Source organism: Mandrillus leucophaeus, unplaced genomic scaffold, assembly GCF_000951045.1.
Source record: "Mandrillus leucophaeus isolate KB7577 unplaced genomic scaffold, Mleu.le_1.0 Scaffold595, whole genome shotgun sequence".
In the NCBI taxonomy this organism is placed as follows: Eukaryota; Metazoa; Chordata; class Mammalia; order Primates; family Cercopithecidae; genus Mandrillus; species Mandrillus leucophaeus.
In genome coordinates, this window is record NW_012106419.1 from 727,038 (window position 1) to 742,745 (window position 15,708).

At 40.6% G+C, this 15,708-nt stretch overlaps 1 protein-coding gene across 3 annotated transcripts in view; it reads left to right on the top strand.

Moving 5' to 3' along the window:
* Positions 1-8,141: 8,141 nt before the first annotated feature.
* The window catches only part of SCN10A (sodium channel, voltage gated, type X alpha subunit), a 97,368-nt gene continuing 89,801 nt past the window's right edge, over positions 8,142-15,708 (top strand). For all 3 annotated transcript variants that reach the window (XM_011999480.1, XM_011999481.1, XM_011999482.1), the window contains exons 1-3: positions 8,142-8,411; positions 9,876-10,003; positions 12,973-13,053. In XM_011999480.1, the coding sequence (XP_011854870.1) occupies positions 8,142-8,411; positions 9,876-10,003; positions 12,973-13,053 (479 nt within the window). The remainder of the gene's footprint in view (positions 8,412-9,875; positions 10,004-12,972; positions 13,054-15,708) is intronic.

Consider the following 15,708-nt stretch of genomic DNA (forward strand, 5'->3'; position numbering starts at 1 on the left):
GGAGGAAGATTTGAGGAAGCATAAAGGAAGACTCCTAAGTTTCCATCTTGGAAAAATGGCTATGCAGTTTATTGAGATAGGGAACACAGAGGGGAGAGAAGCTTGATTTTGGTGGAGGAAGATGATGAGATCATGGAAGACAATGATTTTGAGGTGTTTATGGAGCATTAAAGGGGATATGTCCAAAGGCAGTGGGTTAGCGTGACTGGAACTCAGAAGAAAAGGTCAAGAGTTTGGAGTCACCTACATGAAAATGTTAACTGTAGTTGTATATAAGTAGATGAGAGCAACCATGGGAAGTATGAGAAGGTACAATCCTACACAGGTAAAATCTTACAATTTTGCTTACTAATTAAGTTCTGGAAAAACTATAATTACCTGTTTATCCATATCATATCTGCTATACAGAGTCATATGTTACATTAGTAGAGAAAGTCCTCTACTGGGTTCTTAAGACCTCAGTGAGTTACAGGAAAAAAAGGCTGTTCTCAGAGGCCCCTTGAAATCTCACCAAATCTGAACACATTCAGATCAGTTGCTGCCTCTCTCAAGTCCCAGAACTCTCCAATGGTGCCCCAATCAGTAGGATTCCAGACCTGCCCCAGAGATGGTAAAGCTCTGAGTCTGGAATCAAAAGACTCAGAGATAAGCTTGTTCAGTCCAATTAACATCTTTATATCACAGTAAGCACAGACCCTCATTGGTTCTTAGTTTTCTCTTAAGAAAATACCTTTGACCTACTCTACAGGATTTCTCTGGAAACGAAAAGGGATAATTACGCAGAAGCACTTTGTAAACTCACTGTACATAAATGAGGTGCTGTTGATATTGCTGTGGATCAAGGATTTGAGTAGTTCACCTCATGAGGCTTAGTCATTTCTGTGATCAGACTCAATTAGTAAACACTCAGGAGATAGAGAATTTATGATTGCTGTGTAATCAGAGAAACATCCTGATAAGATCTACAAAATCTGGTCGGAAGAACCTTCTCTCCTTCCCTGCCCACTGTAATCTCAGGGAGACCCTCATTGTCACCCTTATTCGCACCAGCCTCTGCCAAGAAGCTCTGAGTCAGCTAGCTCTCCCAAACCATAGGTCTTAATCAAAGACCAACCACAGCTATTTTAATCACCATCGAAATGGCAAATGTGAAACACCTGTTATCTGTTCAATCACATTTAGTCTCCTTCTTAGAAACTGCTCATTCATCAGATCTCAGAAATGCAAGTCAAGATGCTACTATGGCCCATGAAGAAGAGACCCAGTGGGTCCTCTTGTATCCTAGAAATCCCCAAAACAGGGTAAATATCTATATAAACTTGATCCTCAGAAATAACCAAATTCCACTCTGTTCTCATTCCCTGGGTGTAAGTTTCCTGAAGTTCCTGGCCAGGAGTTGCCCTGATTCTGACAACAGAAGGAAGTCCTAAGGACTGCCCCAACAAAACCTCTGGGGAGTCAGAGTTTCCTAGAACGAATAGGAATACCTGCCACTTGGTGCTAGGTCTCTTTTTCCAAAACTCTCTAATACTGGCTTCTGACCTACCTCCAAAATCCAGAAAGATTTTCATCCAGGCCCTAAGACTATGGGAGTAGATTGTGGCTTCATCAGATTCTATAACCTTGTCCTGTTTCATCTCACAGTTGCAAAGAACTTCAGTGCTTCTCAAAGCGACAACACCTTTGGCAGCTTCAGTTATGAGTCTGTTAAAAATTGGGCTCCCTGGGCCTCACCTCAGACTTACTGAATGAGAATCTTTGCAGGTGGAGTCCAGGAATCTGCATCTTAGCCCACTTCTCTGCTGTGATGGGGATACAGCTAGCTCAGCACCAAACTGCGGACTGGCATGTGAAGTTCACTGTACTAGAGAAGGTGGAAGAGCTGTTTTCCACAACACTAGTGGTTACTGCAGAGAACTAAGACGATCAATGCCTGTTGTAGGAGCTTTGGTTCTAGCTTCCCTAAAGCAAGCAACAAAAAATTCCACATAGATACTGCTTTACCCATCTGTGATGGCAAACCATCCTGTTTACCTCCAGACTAGCCCTAGGGCTGATGAGCTTTCTGAGAATATTGTAATGCATAAAGAACTTAGAAAGTCAGTGAACTGCCTGGACCATGATGGACCAGGGATCCCAGAGACCCTTTCTGGAAGCATTAGAGAACATATCTTAGGACAAGATTTCACAAGCTTATAGGACCAGCGAACAACTTTAAAATCATCATGCACTGTTAAGTCATCAGTTGGCCCTCAGGAGATGCAAGATATACTTGAAGTAAAATAACACAGCAAACATGGTTTCATGAATAAATCACCTGAAGAAATTATCAAAACCTTAATCAAATGATTTTTTTAAAGAAAAACTTTATATGAGAAGGAAAAGTAACCAATTAGGGAAATTAAATAATTTGTTTTATTTAGAATAAAAAACTGCAATTATGCTGCCAAACTGGAGAGTGTCAGGCAGAAGCACATTCTCAATTAGCAAGTACATCCATGTATTCAAGGAGCTGGGCCTTCTCCTCTATCTCCCTGCCACGTTCGAGATTGGCTGTCACTTCTTAAAAGCATACCATTACATAATAAAAAGAACAATAAAACATGTTAGTGTCTTCTATACTTTTCAACAAATGCATTATAAAGGGGAAAATTTTACCCACATTGTTTTCCCTATAGGACTCTTATTTACAAATTCCGCAGAACACATTGGGGAAAATGCAAGGTTAGACAGTCCTCTCTGAAGGCTCTGAGTCAATACCCTTATAATTGATTAGTCGATGTGAGTGATGGGGGACTGCCTGTGAAAGGAATTTCTGTAGGCCTGGATCTGGCCCTCAGGATCTGGGGCAGAGAGGGTCACCACTGCATAAAGGAAAGTATTGGCCCTATACCTAATCTGTTCTGCCATCACTCAGGTTAGTGTCAGGAAACTCAACCTTCCCCCGAAGATCCTACAGGTTCCGGGAGACATGGAGCTTTAGAGAAGGGCAATAGAGAAAGAACCTCTCCCACCTGATATTAAGAAGGCAAAAGGGGCTGGGTACAGTGGCTCATGCCTGTAATCCTAGCACTTTGGGAAGCTGAGGTGGGAAGATTGCTTGAGCCCAGGAGTTCGAGACCAGCCTGGGCAACAGGGAAAAACTCTGTCAAAAATACACAAAGTAGCCAGGCATGGTGGCACATACCTGGAGTCCCAGCTACTTGGGAGGCTGAAGTGGAAGGATCACTCAAACCTGGGAAGTCAAGGCTGCAGTGAGCTATGATCGTGCCACTGCACTCCAGCCTGGACAACAGAGTGAGACCTTGTCTTAAAAAAAAAAAAAAAAAAAAAAAAAAAAAAAAAAAAAAAAGGAGGCAAGGGGAACCAAATATCACTGTTGGTTCATCTTGGGAGAGCTGAATGCCCACCAAATAGAGAGGCTCGCTTAGCAGGAACAGCTATTAAACTTAGGGGAATATAACTGCAAAAACTTATGCGGACTATTTGAAAGCTAGGGCTGAGCTTGGAGCCAAACTAGAATAGATATTTCTTGATTTCTTGGATTGTCTCCTCCTCAACTACCAATTCAAGAAGTGAATTATCGGGCCCAGACTAACTCTATAACACATACATTTGATATTGCTACCTCACAAAGGATGTGCCTTCCCCACTGCATTCAACTGGACCCTAAAATAGAGATTCCCAATTAAGGTTGCAAGGACTATAGCAGTCACTATCTGCATCTTGCTCATTTCCCATGGATCTAGCCCAGAGGTCATCAGCAGACACTTCCTACATGTGACTTCCTGCCCCTCTCTGCCCAGGACTTTCTCTGGCCACTGAAGTAAGTTCTGTAGAGTTAAGATCCCAGGGCGACCCTCAACCAGTAAGGGACAGGACCGGTAGATAAAACCCTAGTATCCTTACCCCTAAGTGAAACAATTCTGAGCCCAGTTTGCCCATAAGAGTAAATGGCTCATAAAAATTCTGCTTTCTTCTTCTTATCTTACTTTTCCACTCTTCTATGACATTCCTAGAAATAGCTCTCAGATAAACTATTTGCACTCCAATATTTTTCTCAGGATGTCATGTAAAGACACTGGATAATAGATGGGAATATAGAGAACCACTTCATTCAAGAGATCCCAGGTCCAGAGCTATCACCTCTAATGGGAAAGTCTTAAAAGAAGGACTGGTCCCTCATACCCACATCACATCACTACAAATTCCCACCCCAATGTTGAAAACAACTTTATCCTTAGTCAGAGGGATTTATGGTAGCCCAGAAGAACTACGGACGTTTCGCATCAAGTCAGTCTCATGACTGCGTCTGCTTTGACCTCAAGCCCCAGCTCCAGGACCTGGAATTATGGCTTAGTCCTGTTCTCAATCCTCAACATTGCATTCCAGTGTTACTGAGAGAACTCCTGCATTGTTACTAAACAACTGAGTCCTGGGATTCAAATTTGGTTCCAAACTATAAGTATCTCTTCTCCCCTAGATGAGGAAGAGAAAGTTAACTTAATCCTTGTTTCTCAGAAGGGAAGAATTAAAGACACTGAAGTCAACAGTGTTTGAATGGTCATTGCATAAATACACCATGTTAATCAGAATTTGGGCACACAATGCACAGAATTTCTAGGTTAGAAGAAAATAGAAGACAGATGTTCAATTATGTAATGTAGGTTGACTTTGAAAAGTTCCCTAAGAGACAGATCAACTACAAATAGGCAGGAGGAGAGGAAGGAGGTGAGGGAAAGTTCTCAGAAGAAAGTAATGGAGGACATTAAGGAAGAGGAATGGTGTCAGAGCAGTGAGAGCTCCTCCCAGGATTTCAATGCATGGAAGGACTGGTGACAACCAACGGAGCCTCCCACATATGGGTATTGGGTACCAGAGCTGCCTCTAGGGCTGGTGACAATAAGTAGTGTCTGTATCACAGGGGTGTTGGATTCAAGAGACACCTGTAGGTATGGTGGGAGCAAGCAGGATAGCCATCATAGGGGTATTTGATTTAAGCAGTGCCTCTGCCACCATCTGCTTGACTTTGGGGTGTGTGAGCTTTAAAATGTCAATAGACTCAATCATCTCTTTGGTTCCTTATATTCCTATTATTGGATCTGTGATTTTTGCTGTATTTTTCTGAACAAAATGTTCTTTAGTTTTTCAGCTATTATGCTTTGTCATTACCTCTATTCACGCAACAACTATCTATTCTGTATCTACTAAGTACCAGACACTATACTAGGTTCTGGAAAATCTATGCTGAACAAAATAGATGTGAGTCCAGCCCTCACTGAGCTTATAATTTGGTGGAAACAATATAAAGGCAAACAAAAATTACAAATCAGAGGTTTATAGAGAAAGAGCAGAGAGTTATGGAAATATGAAACAGGAATCCTAACATAGACTTCATATAGATCAGAAATGGAAGAAATTGTCTCAAAGCCAAGAGTACAAGAATGAGAGAGGATTAACCAGGCAAAACAAAGTGGAAAGATAATTTTAGGCAAAGTAAGTGGAATATGGAAAAGCCTTAACATAAAAAAGAAAGCATCAAATTCAAGGAGAAACTTATAAAAGTAGTGTGGCTGGGAACTACCATGCTGGAGAGGTCAGCACACAGTTTGGGTTATCTTGAGTGCTATGGAGAGTTTTAGAATGATTTTAAATAAAGATATCATATAACCAGATTTGCATTTTGGAAATATCATCTGGCCACTGTTGGTGAATAGGTTAGAAAGGACTAAAGGGTAATCAAAATGACACCTATGAGGCCATTGGGATGGCAGTGATTGGACCAACAGTATGATGGAGAGGTTAGAGAGACATGAAGAGAAGATACTAAGGACGCAGAAGCAACAGCACTAGATGTCTGATTGTATGTGGGAATGAAATAGAAAGGGCATAATTATGGTACCCAGGTTGTGGGCAGACACAGAAACAGGTTATCTGGGGCTAATGGCAGCAAAAGGACATGGAGGAGAGGCATGTATTCAAAAGAAGTGAGGAGATAACAATGAGTAGTTTGGGGCATGCTGAGTTTGAGGTGCTCAGGAGACACTCAAGTGGAGAGGTCAAATGAAGATCTGAGCCCCATGGACTTCTGAGAGCTACAGATTAAGACTCAGTCATCTGCATATAAATGAGAAGTGAAGACATGGGAATGATGAGATGTTCCCAAGAGATTGTGGCAAACATACGTGAGTTTAAGTACCATTCTGCCACTCATTAGTAATGTGATCTTGGAAAATTTAACTTTTGATGCTCTGGTATCTTATTTATATATTAAATATAATACTCCACAGGTACAGTGATAGTTAATGTAATAATGCATGAAAATTGCTTAATCCAGAGTCTGAGCTACAGTGGAGTCTCAGTAAATGCTAGTGCTGTTGAAGTTGTTACTATTGTTATTATTCTGAAAACAAAAGATAGAGTGCCAATATTCACAATCATGTATGGGAGAAGCTGAGAAAGGAGAGACTGAGAAGAAGACAGAAAGTTAGGAAAACCAAGAGAGTGTCATGGTAGCCAAAGAGAGACAGTATTTTAAGGAGGAAGTTGTCAAAACAGCCAATAGGTCCATCAAGATAAGAACTGATATGGGCCTGAACAATATAGTGGTACATTGTCTCTACAAAATTTTTTTTCAAAACCAGTCGAGTGTGGTGACATGTGCCTGTAGCCCAGCTAGTAGGGAGGCTGAGGTGGGAGAATTGCTTGAGCCCAGGAGACAGAGGTTGCAGTGAGCAGAGATTACACCATTGCACTCTAGTCTGGGTGTTACACCATTGCACTCTAGTCTGGGTGACAGTGATACCCTCTCTCATAAAAGAAAAAGAAAAAGAAAAAAGAGATAAGAACTGAGAAGGGCCCCCTGACTTTAGCCACAAGGTGATCTCTTGTATCCCTGCAAGGAAGCATTTTAGTGAGATAGGAGGGCAAAATCCAAGCTTCAAGGACTGAAGAGTGACTAGAAACAGTGAGCAGAAGTAAGTCCTTTTTTAAAAGCCAGCAGAGAACAGAAGGAGAGAGGAGGGAAGACCTGGATGGGCCCTGCATCAAGGGAGAGTTTTTAAAGTTGAAGGAAAGTTAAGCATCTTTAAATGCTGATAGGAAAGAGCTGACAGACAAGGAGAGAGAGAAAAATGAGGTAGCTATGAGATAAGACCTTAAGCAGAGGGAAAGGAGTGGTCCTTAGAATGTGGGATGATACCTCTCATGTTGTAACAGAAGGGACAGAGGAAAAAAGGCTGCAGACGCAGGTGAGTTGGAGGTTTGATGGCATGAAGCTGACAGAGTTCTGTTTTTCTCCATGAACTAGGAAATGTGATCATTGGCTCACTGCAAAAGAAGACAGGGAATAGTGAGAAAAAGAGTGTATTTGAAACCTCAGACTAGAAGAAACTGCTGACTAGGGATACCATATGATTCCCAGGCAATACTGAGTTTCCCCATCACCCCTCAGCAGTTCAGGGGAACGGTTCTAGGTTGACTTAGGCTTGGGATTTAGGATAAGGGTGAGGAGTGGCTAAAATTGTGGACCACAGATCTGATATGGACAGAAGTGTTCAGCCATAGACTGAACCTGGAGGTCCCAATGAAATTGGAGGTTCCAGTGAAATTCTCCAATTATCTGGAGCTCTCCAGTAACTTGGAGGTCCAAATGGAATTCAAACAGGGGGAGAAATGTTGACAATGTCGATAAATAAAAGGTTGTGATAAGAAAGTAGCATGAGACTTAAGATAAAATAGATTATGAACCAAAGTCTTTGATGAATATGGAAGAGTGCCTGGAGCTCAGTGGTCCTGGAAATGAGGAGAGAGGGCAGCATGGCTAAATCTGGTGGTAGTGGTAGGATGGTACAAAGTGGTGAAGAAGCAATGACATAGAAGCACATGGGGGGCAAAGACATAGCCACCTGGAGGAGGGTGGAATAAACAGCCTCCCCTGAGAGCATTGCAGGGGAATGGGTTCTTGGGAGGAGCCAAGCGTGAGTTCAGGGAAAAGCCAGATATGAGGGTGGGAGGGGGGCTGTTCTGACAATCAAAATGGGACAGATGAGAGGGACAGGACCAGTGGGCAAGCTGTCACCTCTCTGTGGTTATGTCCACTCTTATAAGAGTATAAATACTTCCTGAAGAAGAATGAGAAGATGGAATTCCCCATTGGATCCCTCGAAACTAACAACTTTCGTCGCTTTACTCCGGAGTCACTGGTGGAGATAGAGAAGCAAATTGCTGCCAAGCAGGCAGCAAAGAAAGCCAGAGAGAAGCACAGGGAGCAGAAGGACCAAGAAGAGAAGACTCGGCCACAGCTAAACTTGAAAGCCTGCAACCAGCTGCCCAAGTTCTATGGTGAGCTCCCAGCAGAACTGATCGGGGAGCCCCTGGAGGATCTAGACACCTTCTACAGCACACACCGGGTAAGAGCTACCAGTAGGAATGTCTGGTCTCAGCTCTTGGAGAGGAAGTCGTGGTCCCACCCAGTCCAGGAAGTCCTCCTGAACCCTGGGTGATGTAGTCTACTAAAGATTCCGTTAACAACAAAAAAACCATATCTAACTTCTTTGATGATCTCTTTGAATTTTTATGACATTTATGATAGAAACTAACTAAACCTAGATCTTCAAAAGCAGATAACTGCTGCAGAGCTTTCAGGGAAAGTTAGCTGTTCCCTTGGATGAGCTCTGGCCTGGGGCCTCCAGATGAGCTGGCTCTCTTTGCAGGTGGAGAGCACACATCTTGAGGTTGGGGGAGGAGTATGGGGATGAGGACAGAAAGCAGGATGATTTAAGCCAGTGGTCCTCAACTATGATCTTGGAACCCCTGGTGTACCCAAAACTCTTTTAGTGGGTTTATAAAATCAAAACTATTTTATAACAATACTTGGATGTAATTTGTCTTTTTCACACACATTCTCTTATCATCATACATTGGTGAATATAGAGGCTATTGATGGGGGATGATGTCATCACTCTAACAGCTACTGGAATGTGTGCTTGTATATTCCCGTGTTTTAAAATTTCCTGAGTTTTAAATTTCTAATATGAGGTATATATACACACATATGATATGTATGTATGTGTGTATAAGCATATATATATATATTAATTTCTAATATGATATACCTATATATGGCATAAACAAAAAGGTATTAACATAAACAAAATTATTGGGGTCCTCAATAAGGTTTGAGAGTAATAATCCCTGAAATCAAAAAGTTTGAGAATCACTAAACAAGAGCTTCTTCATGACGATTATCTCACCTATGTTGTATTTGAGATGTTCTATAGGACCAAAAAATGGTGAATGCATGTTTGGGATTTAGGAGAACAGGAACCAGCCATCTCAAATATGGCTAGCAGAGTAAATAAAAAGGCACTGAATATCTTTCTTCCTCCTCTCCCATGCCAAGAGTTCATATACTCCTAAATGCTCAGAGGGAGAAGACAGGAGAGGGTTTAAGAGGCAAAGACATAGGAGGTGGAGACAGAAGAAACATTACAAAACAAGGATGGTTCTCTAGTCAGAAGAGAAATTAAATGCAACCAGAACTTCACCATCTTGCTGCCAGAATCCTCCCCTGGGCATAATACATCTTACCAGCCTGAGGATCGGCTGTCTGTCCATGAAGCACCCTCAGTGGGCTCATCTTGGTGCACTGTCAGTCCCAGAGACCAGGATCTTGCTGAGAGGGTGAGGATATGGCTTTTAGTCCTTGATCCTCTCTACCTCTCCGTACCTCCATTTGGCTGTCATTGACCTGTGGTTCCGAGAGCCCTTCTTGCTCATGAGCCTGAGATAATGCCACTCATGTTTAAAAATATGGTTGTATAAGGAATCTTGTTTCTCATTGGAGGTCCACTTTCTGTTTTGTTTTGTTTTAGACATTTATGGTGCTGAACAAAGGGAGGACCATTTCCCGGTTTAGTGCCACTCGGGCCCTGTGGCTATTCAGTCCTTTCAACCTGATCAGAAGAACGGCCATCAAAGTGTCTGTCCACTCATATCCTTTGCACAATTGCCTCTTCCACGTGTTAGAATCAGACTTTGCCCACCGTGTCCAGTACCTTCTTTAGAGGTTAACAACAGAGCCCTTATCCAATTGAATCCCAAAAGGACAATGAGGTTATTCGATTGAAAAAATGGCCTGTGCCTTTAATATGTCCCACACCCCAAAGCAGTCCCAAGACACAGAGGAAGTGTTCATGCAACACACAGGTGGTTTGGATCCACCTGAGACTAATCTAGACACACCTGTGGATGCACAATTTGAAAAAAGCCCTCTTTATGAGGGGAGGTTTGCTGATGTCCCCAGACACATTCTCACCACAGTGTGTGGTCCGTTCTCCCCACAACACAACAGGCAGTAAGAGGGCCCAAACCTTCTTTGGGCAGATGAGATAGGCGTGGGTTGTTACTCTGTGCCATAACCATGGCAAAAGGGCAGCACCTCCTAGAGGGCAAGGAAAGCAGACCATGATGGGAAGCGCACACACAGTCTCAATGAGACTTCTTTGGTCATGGGGCACTGTTAACATCACAAGTTACTCAAAAACTCCTAGCAGATTTAAAATGTCAATAATCTGCGCTTCATGCCGTACAAGACTGTAATGATTAGAGACACATTGGTCAAATGTCTACTATATGAATTGTTTTAGGTAGTGTCAGAAGCTGCCTTCAGGGGATTTTGCAAGGCAAGCCAAACTAGTAGAGAAAAGAAACTAGAAGAAACTAAGATCTTCCCGGGTAGTCCTAATGGAAAGATCCTAATGACCTAAGATCCTTGATCATTGGAAGGACTGGAAGTTCCTTATGACAAATTTAGCCTTGGCTTGCAGGAGATTGATGTGCAAGAATACACCTGCCTCAGTTGCCTGACAAATGGTAACCAGCCTTTTCTTAGGAGGCATCAGTAAAAAAGAGCTCTACCCTGCTCCCTAACTCTGAGGCAGATTGTTGGATTTCTGGACAGTTCTCATTGAGCTAGTAACCTTGGCACAGTCATCTAGCTGCACCCTCAACATGAAGCTGCACGGTTGATGAAGTTGCATTACGTTTTCTCTTTTTACATTTTTGTCTTTATGGCTAGCCAGCAAGAATTACGTTTTCTGAGCTGAATCTTGAATTTTCAGATTCTACAGAAGGATATTTAATGACAATAGCAGTCTCCCACTTGCTAAATACTTCCTAAGTGTCAACACCATCATCAGTTCAAAGTAGAGATTACCATCCCCATTCTACAGATAATGAAACTGACACACAGAGGCATTAAGTAAATTATCCAAGACTATGTACCTAGTTAAGAAGTCCAGCCTGCATCCTGCATAGAGCAGTATCTGCAGTGAGGAAGTAGGCAGTTAATGGAAAGTAATCAGGATAATTATTCTCTCAATGTGTCATCTCTGCTTGGGTAGTTATTGCTTTTTCAAAATATATACAATTACATGGAAATTACAAATAAAGAGAAATCACAAACGTACAAACTCCTCTATATGGATTCTGGTTGAATTACATCTGGATAAGTAAAAAACAGCTAATTAGAAATAAAATCCCCTTAAAAGAACCAAGTGACCAGTGAATATTCTCTTCATCTTGAGATTTGATGAGTAAAATAATTGCTTGGTAGAGTCACAACTGAACAGAAAAGCTGTTGAGGGGGTCTCTTCCTCACAAAAGTCTGCATTTAAATCTCATAAATTTGGTAACTCCAGCCCCAAAAGATACTAGAATTCTCAGGGCCCTATTATTAATATTTCACCAAAAATATAATTCTAATCACATTTGCTATGAATGTTTTCATAATTAATATTATACATAAGATATATTACTTTTAAAGGTTTGTAGAATTGGAGACATGATTTTAGTTTAATCCATGGATTAACATTTCCCCCCTGTGAGCATACTTCCTAATTTAATTGTAAGTCAGCAGGAAAATGTGGTTTAATTAACAGAATTTTTCTTTTCAAAATAGATGTATTCCTAAGTAACTAAAACCGGACACATCAAGGCATTTACAGAAAACGAAAATACATTTAAATACTTGCGCTCAAATTGAAAAATGAGTGTTGTACTCTCTCTGTAGGTCAAGCTTATCTTCAAGCTTTGTTTTTCCTTAGGAAGTACTGTTAGGAGCCCAGCTATTCCTAAGAAAAATGTCCAAGTGGGAACAATTTACCTTTAAATTCTCCCCACCAACATTTCTTCCCTTCTATTTACCCCATTTACCCACCTTCCTTTCAATATCTCCCTCCCTTTCTGGTGATCCCTTTGCCCATAGTCAGCTGTCAATATTTTCCACTCTGGCTATTCAGAGTTCTCCACTCCAGCCTAATTCTACTTGGGGTTTTCTTCCGGAGCCAGTATTTCACTTCCCTGTGCCTGCCTCCACCGTTCCTATCCGGACGACCATTTCCTTGGTGGAACTGATCTCAACTAGGTTATGCAAACAATCTGATGAAACTAATTCCCATGAAAGTTTGTACCTCTTCACTTATCTCCAAGTTTCTATCTTCTCTTTGTCTTTTAGAATAAAAAAAAATTTGCCAGATGAAATTTCAGAACATTTTGTGTAGTGAAATGAAGACTTCGGGGCAGAAGGACATTTTGAAAAAGGGGGTCTGTTTCCTTCTATCTTGCTCAGAGTTTATCAGACAGATAAGAGTTCACATCTCTGCAGCATGGTTGACTAGCTGCATGACCTGAGAAAAGTTATTTAACTTTTATTTTCTGTCAGCCTGCTTCTCAGCTTGAAAATGTAGATAATAATACCCACCTGTAGATTAGCTGTATTAGAAGTAACATGGGCAAAGTACTCAGCCTAGCTTAGGCACATTCAGTAAATATTAGTGGTCATTATGTGACAAGAGCATAAAGCTAATACTAGCTAAGATTTATAAATGTAATTATTCAGCATCAAGATGATCCTAGATGACATCACAGAGACTTGGTGATCTCAGATTTTCCTTAACACAGGCTTTTCAGGTGGTTCAGTTTATTTATTACGGTCACTATTTTGGTTAATTGTGTGTGCATGACCCGAACTGACCTTCCAGAGAAAATTGAGTGAGTAGATTTGCTATCATTATTGTACCTTCTCTTTTTGCTTTCTTTTCTTCCTTCACTTGGCAGTCTTTGTCTTTTATTTATCTTGCCATGACTCTTGTGGGTAGTGCTGAATCTTATTGTCTATTTGTCTTTGTAATAACTAGGTCTCTCCTTCTATGAGCTTTGTTTCATAAACATACACGATTTTCAGTTTCAAGGAGGAACAGATTAGTGGTTCTCAACTTTGGCTGCATATTGCAATTTTTGGGGAGATTTTTTAAATGCCTGAGTCCCAGCCCCAGAAAGTCTAATTTCTAATTTCATTAGTCTAAGGTGGCCTGGTAAGATGAGTCCCCTCGCCCCCGACACACACACACACACACACACACACACACCCTCACTTGTTAGATGCACACATAAATTTATGCCTTAGAGAAGGTATGCTTTTGAGAAGGCCTACTGTGAAAGAGAGACAGGAGCAAAGCTGAGACAGAACTAAGAACAAATGGCTCTGGAGTATATTTAGAAAATAATTCATAAATGAAGCTGTTTAAGTTATCAAGCTTCATATGCCTCAAAGGAATCTTAGTATTCCTGAGGTTATTCTATTTCCCTAGGTTAGTGGATGAAACCTCTGTAGTTTCTGAATGTGGAAACTTTCCAAAACCACTCCATATCCACACATCTGGGAGGGATACTCTCACTCCAGCTTGAACCTAACATACCTTTGGGTATAATAACAGGTGCTTTGCAGAGCTTTCTTTTCTTTTCTTTTTTTTTTTTTTTTTTGCTAACCATAACAGTAATACATGCCACAACAGAAAATATGTTATATTTTTATTAATAGATTAAAGGAAAAGAATCACATAGTCTTCTTAATTGATGCTAAAAGTCATTTGATAAAATTTAATTTCCATTTATAATTTTAAATTCTTAGAAAATTTGGAATAGAAAGGAATAAATGTGGCACATATACGACATGGAATACTATGCAGCCATAAAAAAGGATGAGTTCACGTCCTTTGCAGGGACATGGATGAAGCTGGAAACCATCATTCTCAGCAAACTAACACAAGAACAGAAAACCAAACACTGCACTTTCTCACTCGTAAGTGGGAGTTGAACAATGAGATCACATGAACACAGGGAGGAGAACATCACACACTGGGGCCTATTGAGGGGTAGGGGGGCTAGGGGAGGGATAGCATTAGGAGAAATACCTAGTGTAGATGACGGGTTAATGGGTGCAGCAAACCACCATGGCACGTGTATACCTATGTAACAAACCTACACATTCTGCACATGTACCCCAGAACTTAAAGTATAATAATTTTTAAAAAGGGAATTGCATCACCCTGAGAAAGGATATTCATTGTTTTAAAGTATCAAGCATCATACTTAATTGTGAACATGGAACGCTTTCCCTTTGAGATCAAAAGAAAAAAAAACCAAAGATGTCTGTTCTTCTCATTTCCACTTTGTAACAGAAGTCTTAGCCAGCATAGTAAAGAAAAGGAAAAAAAGTGCAAGAAGAAGAAAAGTACCAAAGATGTAATTTACAGATAATAAGATTGTATACATAAAATATCCAACATAACATACAAGAATTAATAAAAGAGTATAGTAAGGTAGCTGGGTACAAATTAACATACATAAATCAATTGTATATATACACTAGCAACAAATAGCAAATAGTACCATTTCATTTACACTGGCATTTTAAAATGTCAAGTATCTAGGAATAAGATTATCAAAGTATGAGTAAGATGTCTATAAGGAAAATTATAATAAGTGTTGTGCAAAATTTTTAAAGAAAACCAAATCAGTGGGGAGACATGTTCTCAGATTCAAAGTCTCAATATTGTAGACTCCCCAAAATGACTAATAAATTTAATATGATCCTCAAATCAATATTTCAACAGGCTTCTTTTGGTATTACTTGACAAACTTTAAACTTTAAGTTTTCTTCCTCAAAAGTTTACATGAAATTTTAAAGAGCAAATTATAGCCAAGAAACTTTTGAGGAAGAAATACAAAGTGGGAGAACTCATTCTACTAGATGTCAAGATTTACTATAAAGCTCTAATTGAAACAGTGTGCCATTGGTGTAAGATTGGTCAGAACAAAGTAACAGAATAGACAGTCCATAAACAGACCAACACATATATAAACATCTAATGTGTGAAAAGGTGGCACCGCAGAACAGTAGGGAAAAGGCGGTCTTCAAAAAGTGATGCTGAAGAATTAGGAATCCCACTGGAAAAACTACATTAAACATGCAACTTTGCGCCACACACAATAATCAATTCTAGGTAGATCAACATCTCACTTTCTTTGTGAAATATAAATACATAAAGCTCTTTTTTTTTTTTATTATACTTGAAGTTCTGGAGTACATGTGCAGAAAGTGCAGGTTTGTTACATAGATATACACATGCCATGGTGGTTTGCTGCACCCATCAACCCATCATCTGCATTAGGTATTTCTCCTAATGCTCTCTCTCCCCTAGCCTCCCATCTCTCAACAGGCCCTGGTGTGTGATGCTCCCCTCCCTGTGTCCATGTGTTCTCATTGTTCAACTCCCACTTACGAGTGAGAAAATGCAGTGTTTGGTTTTCTGTTCTCATGTTAGTTTGCTGAGAATGATAGTTTCCAGCTTCATCCATGTCCCT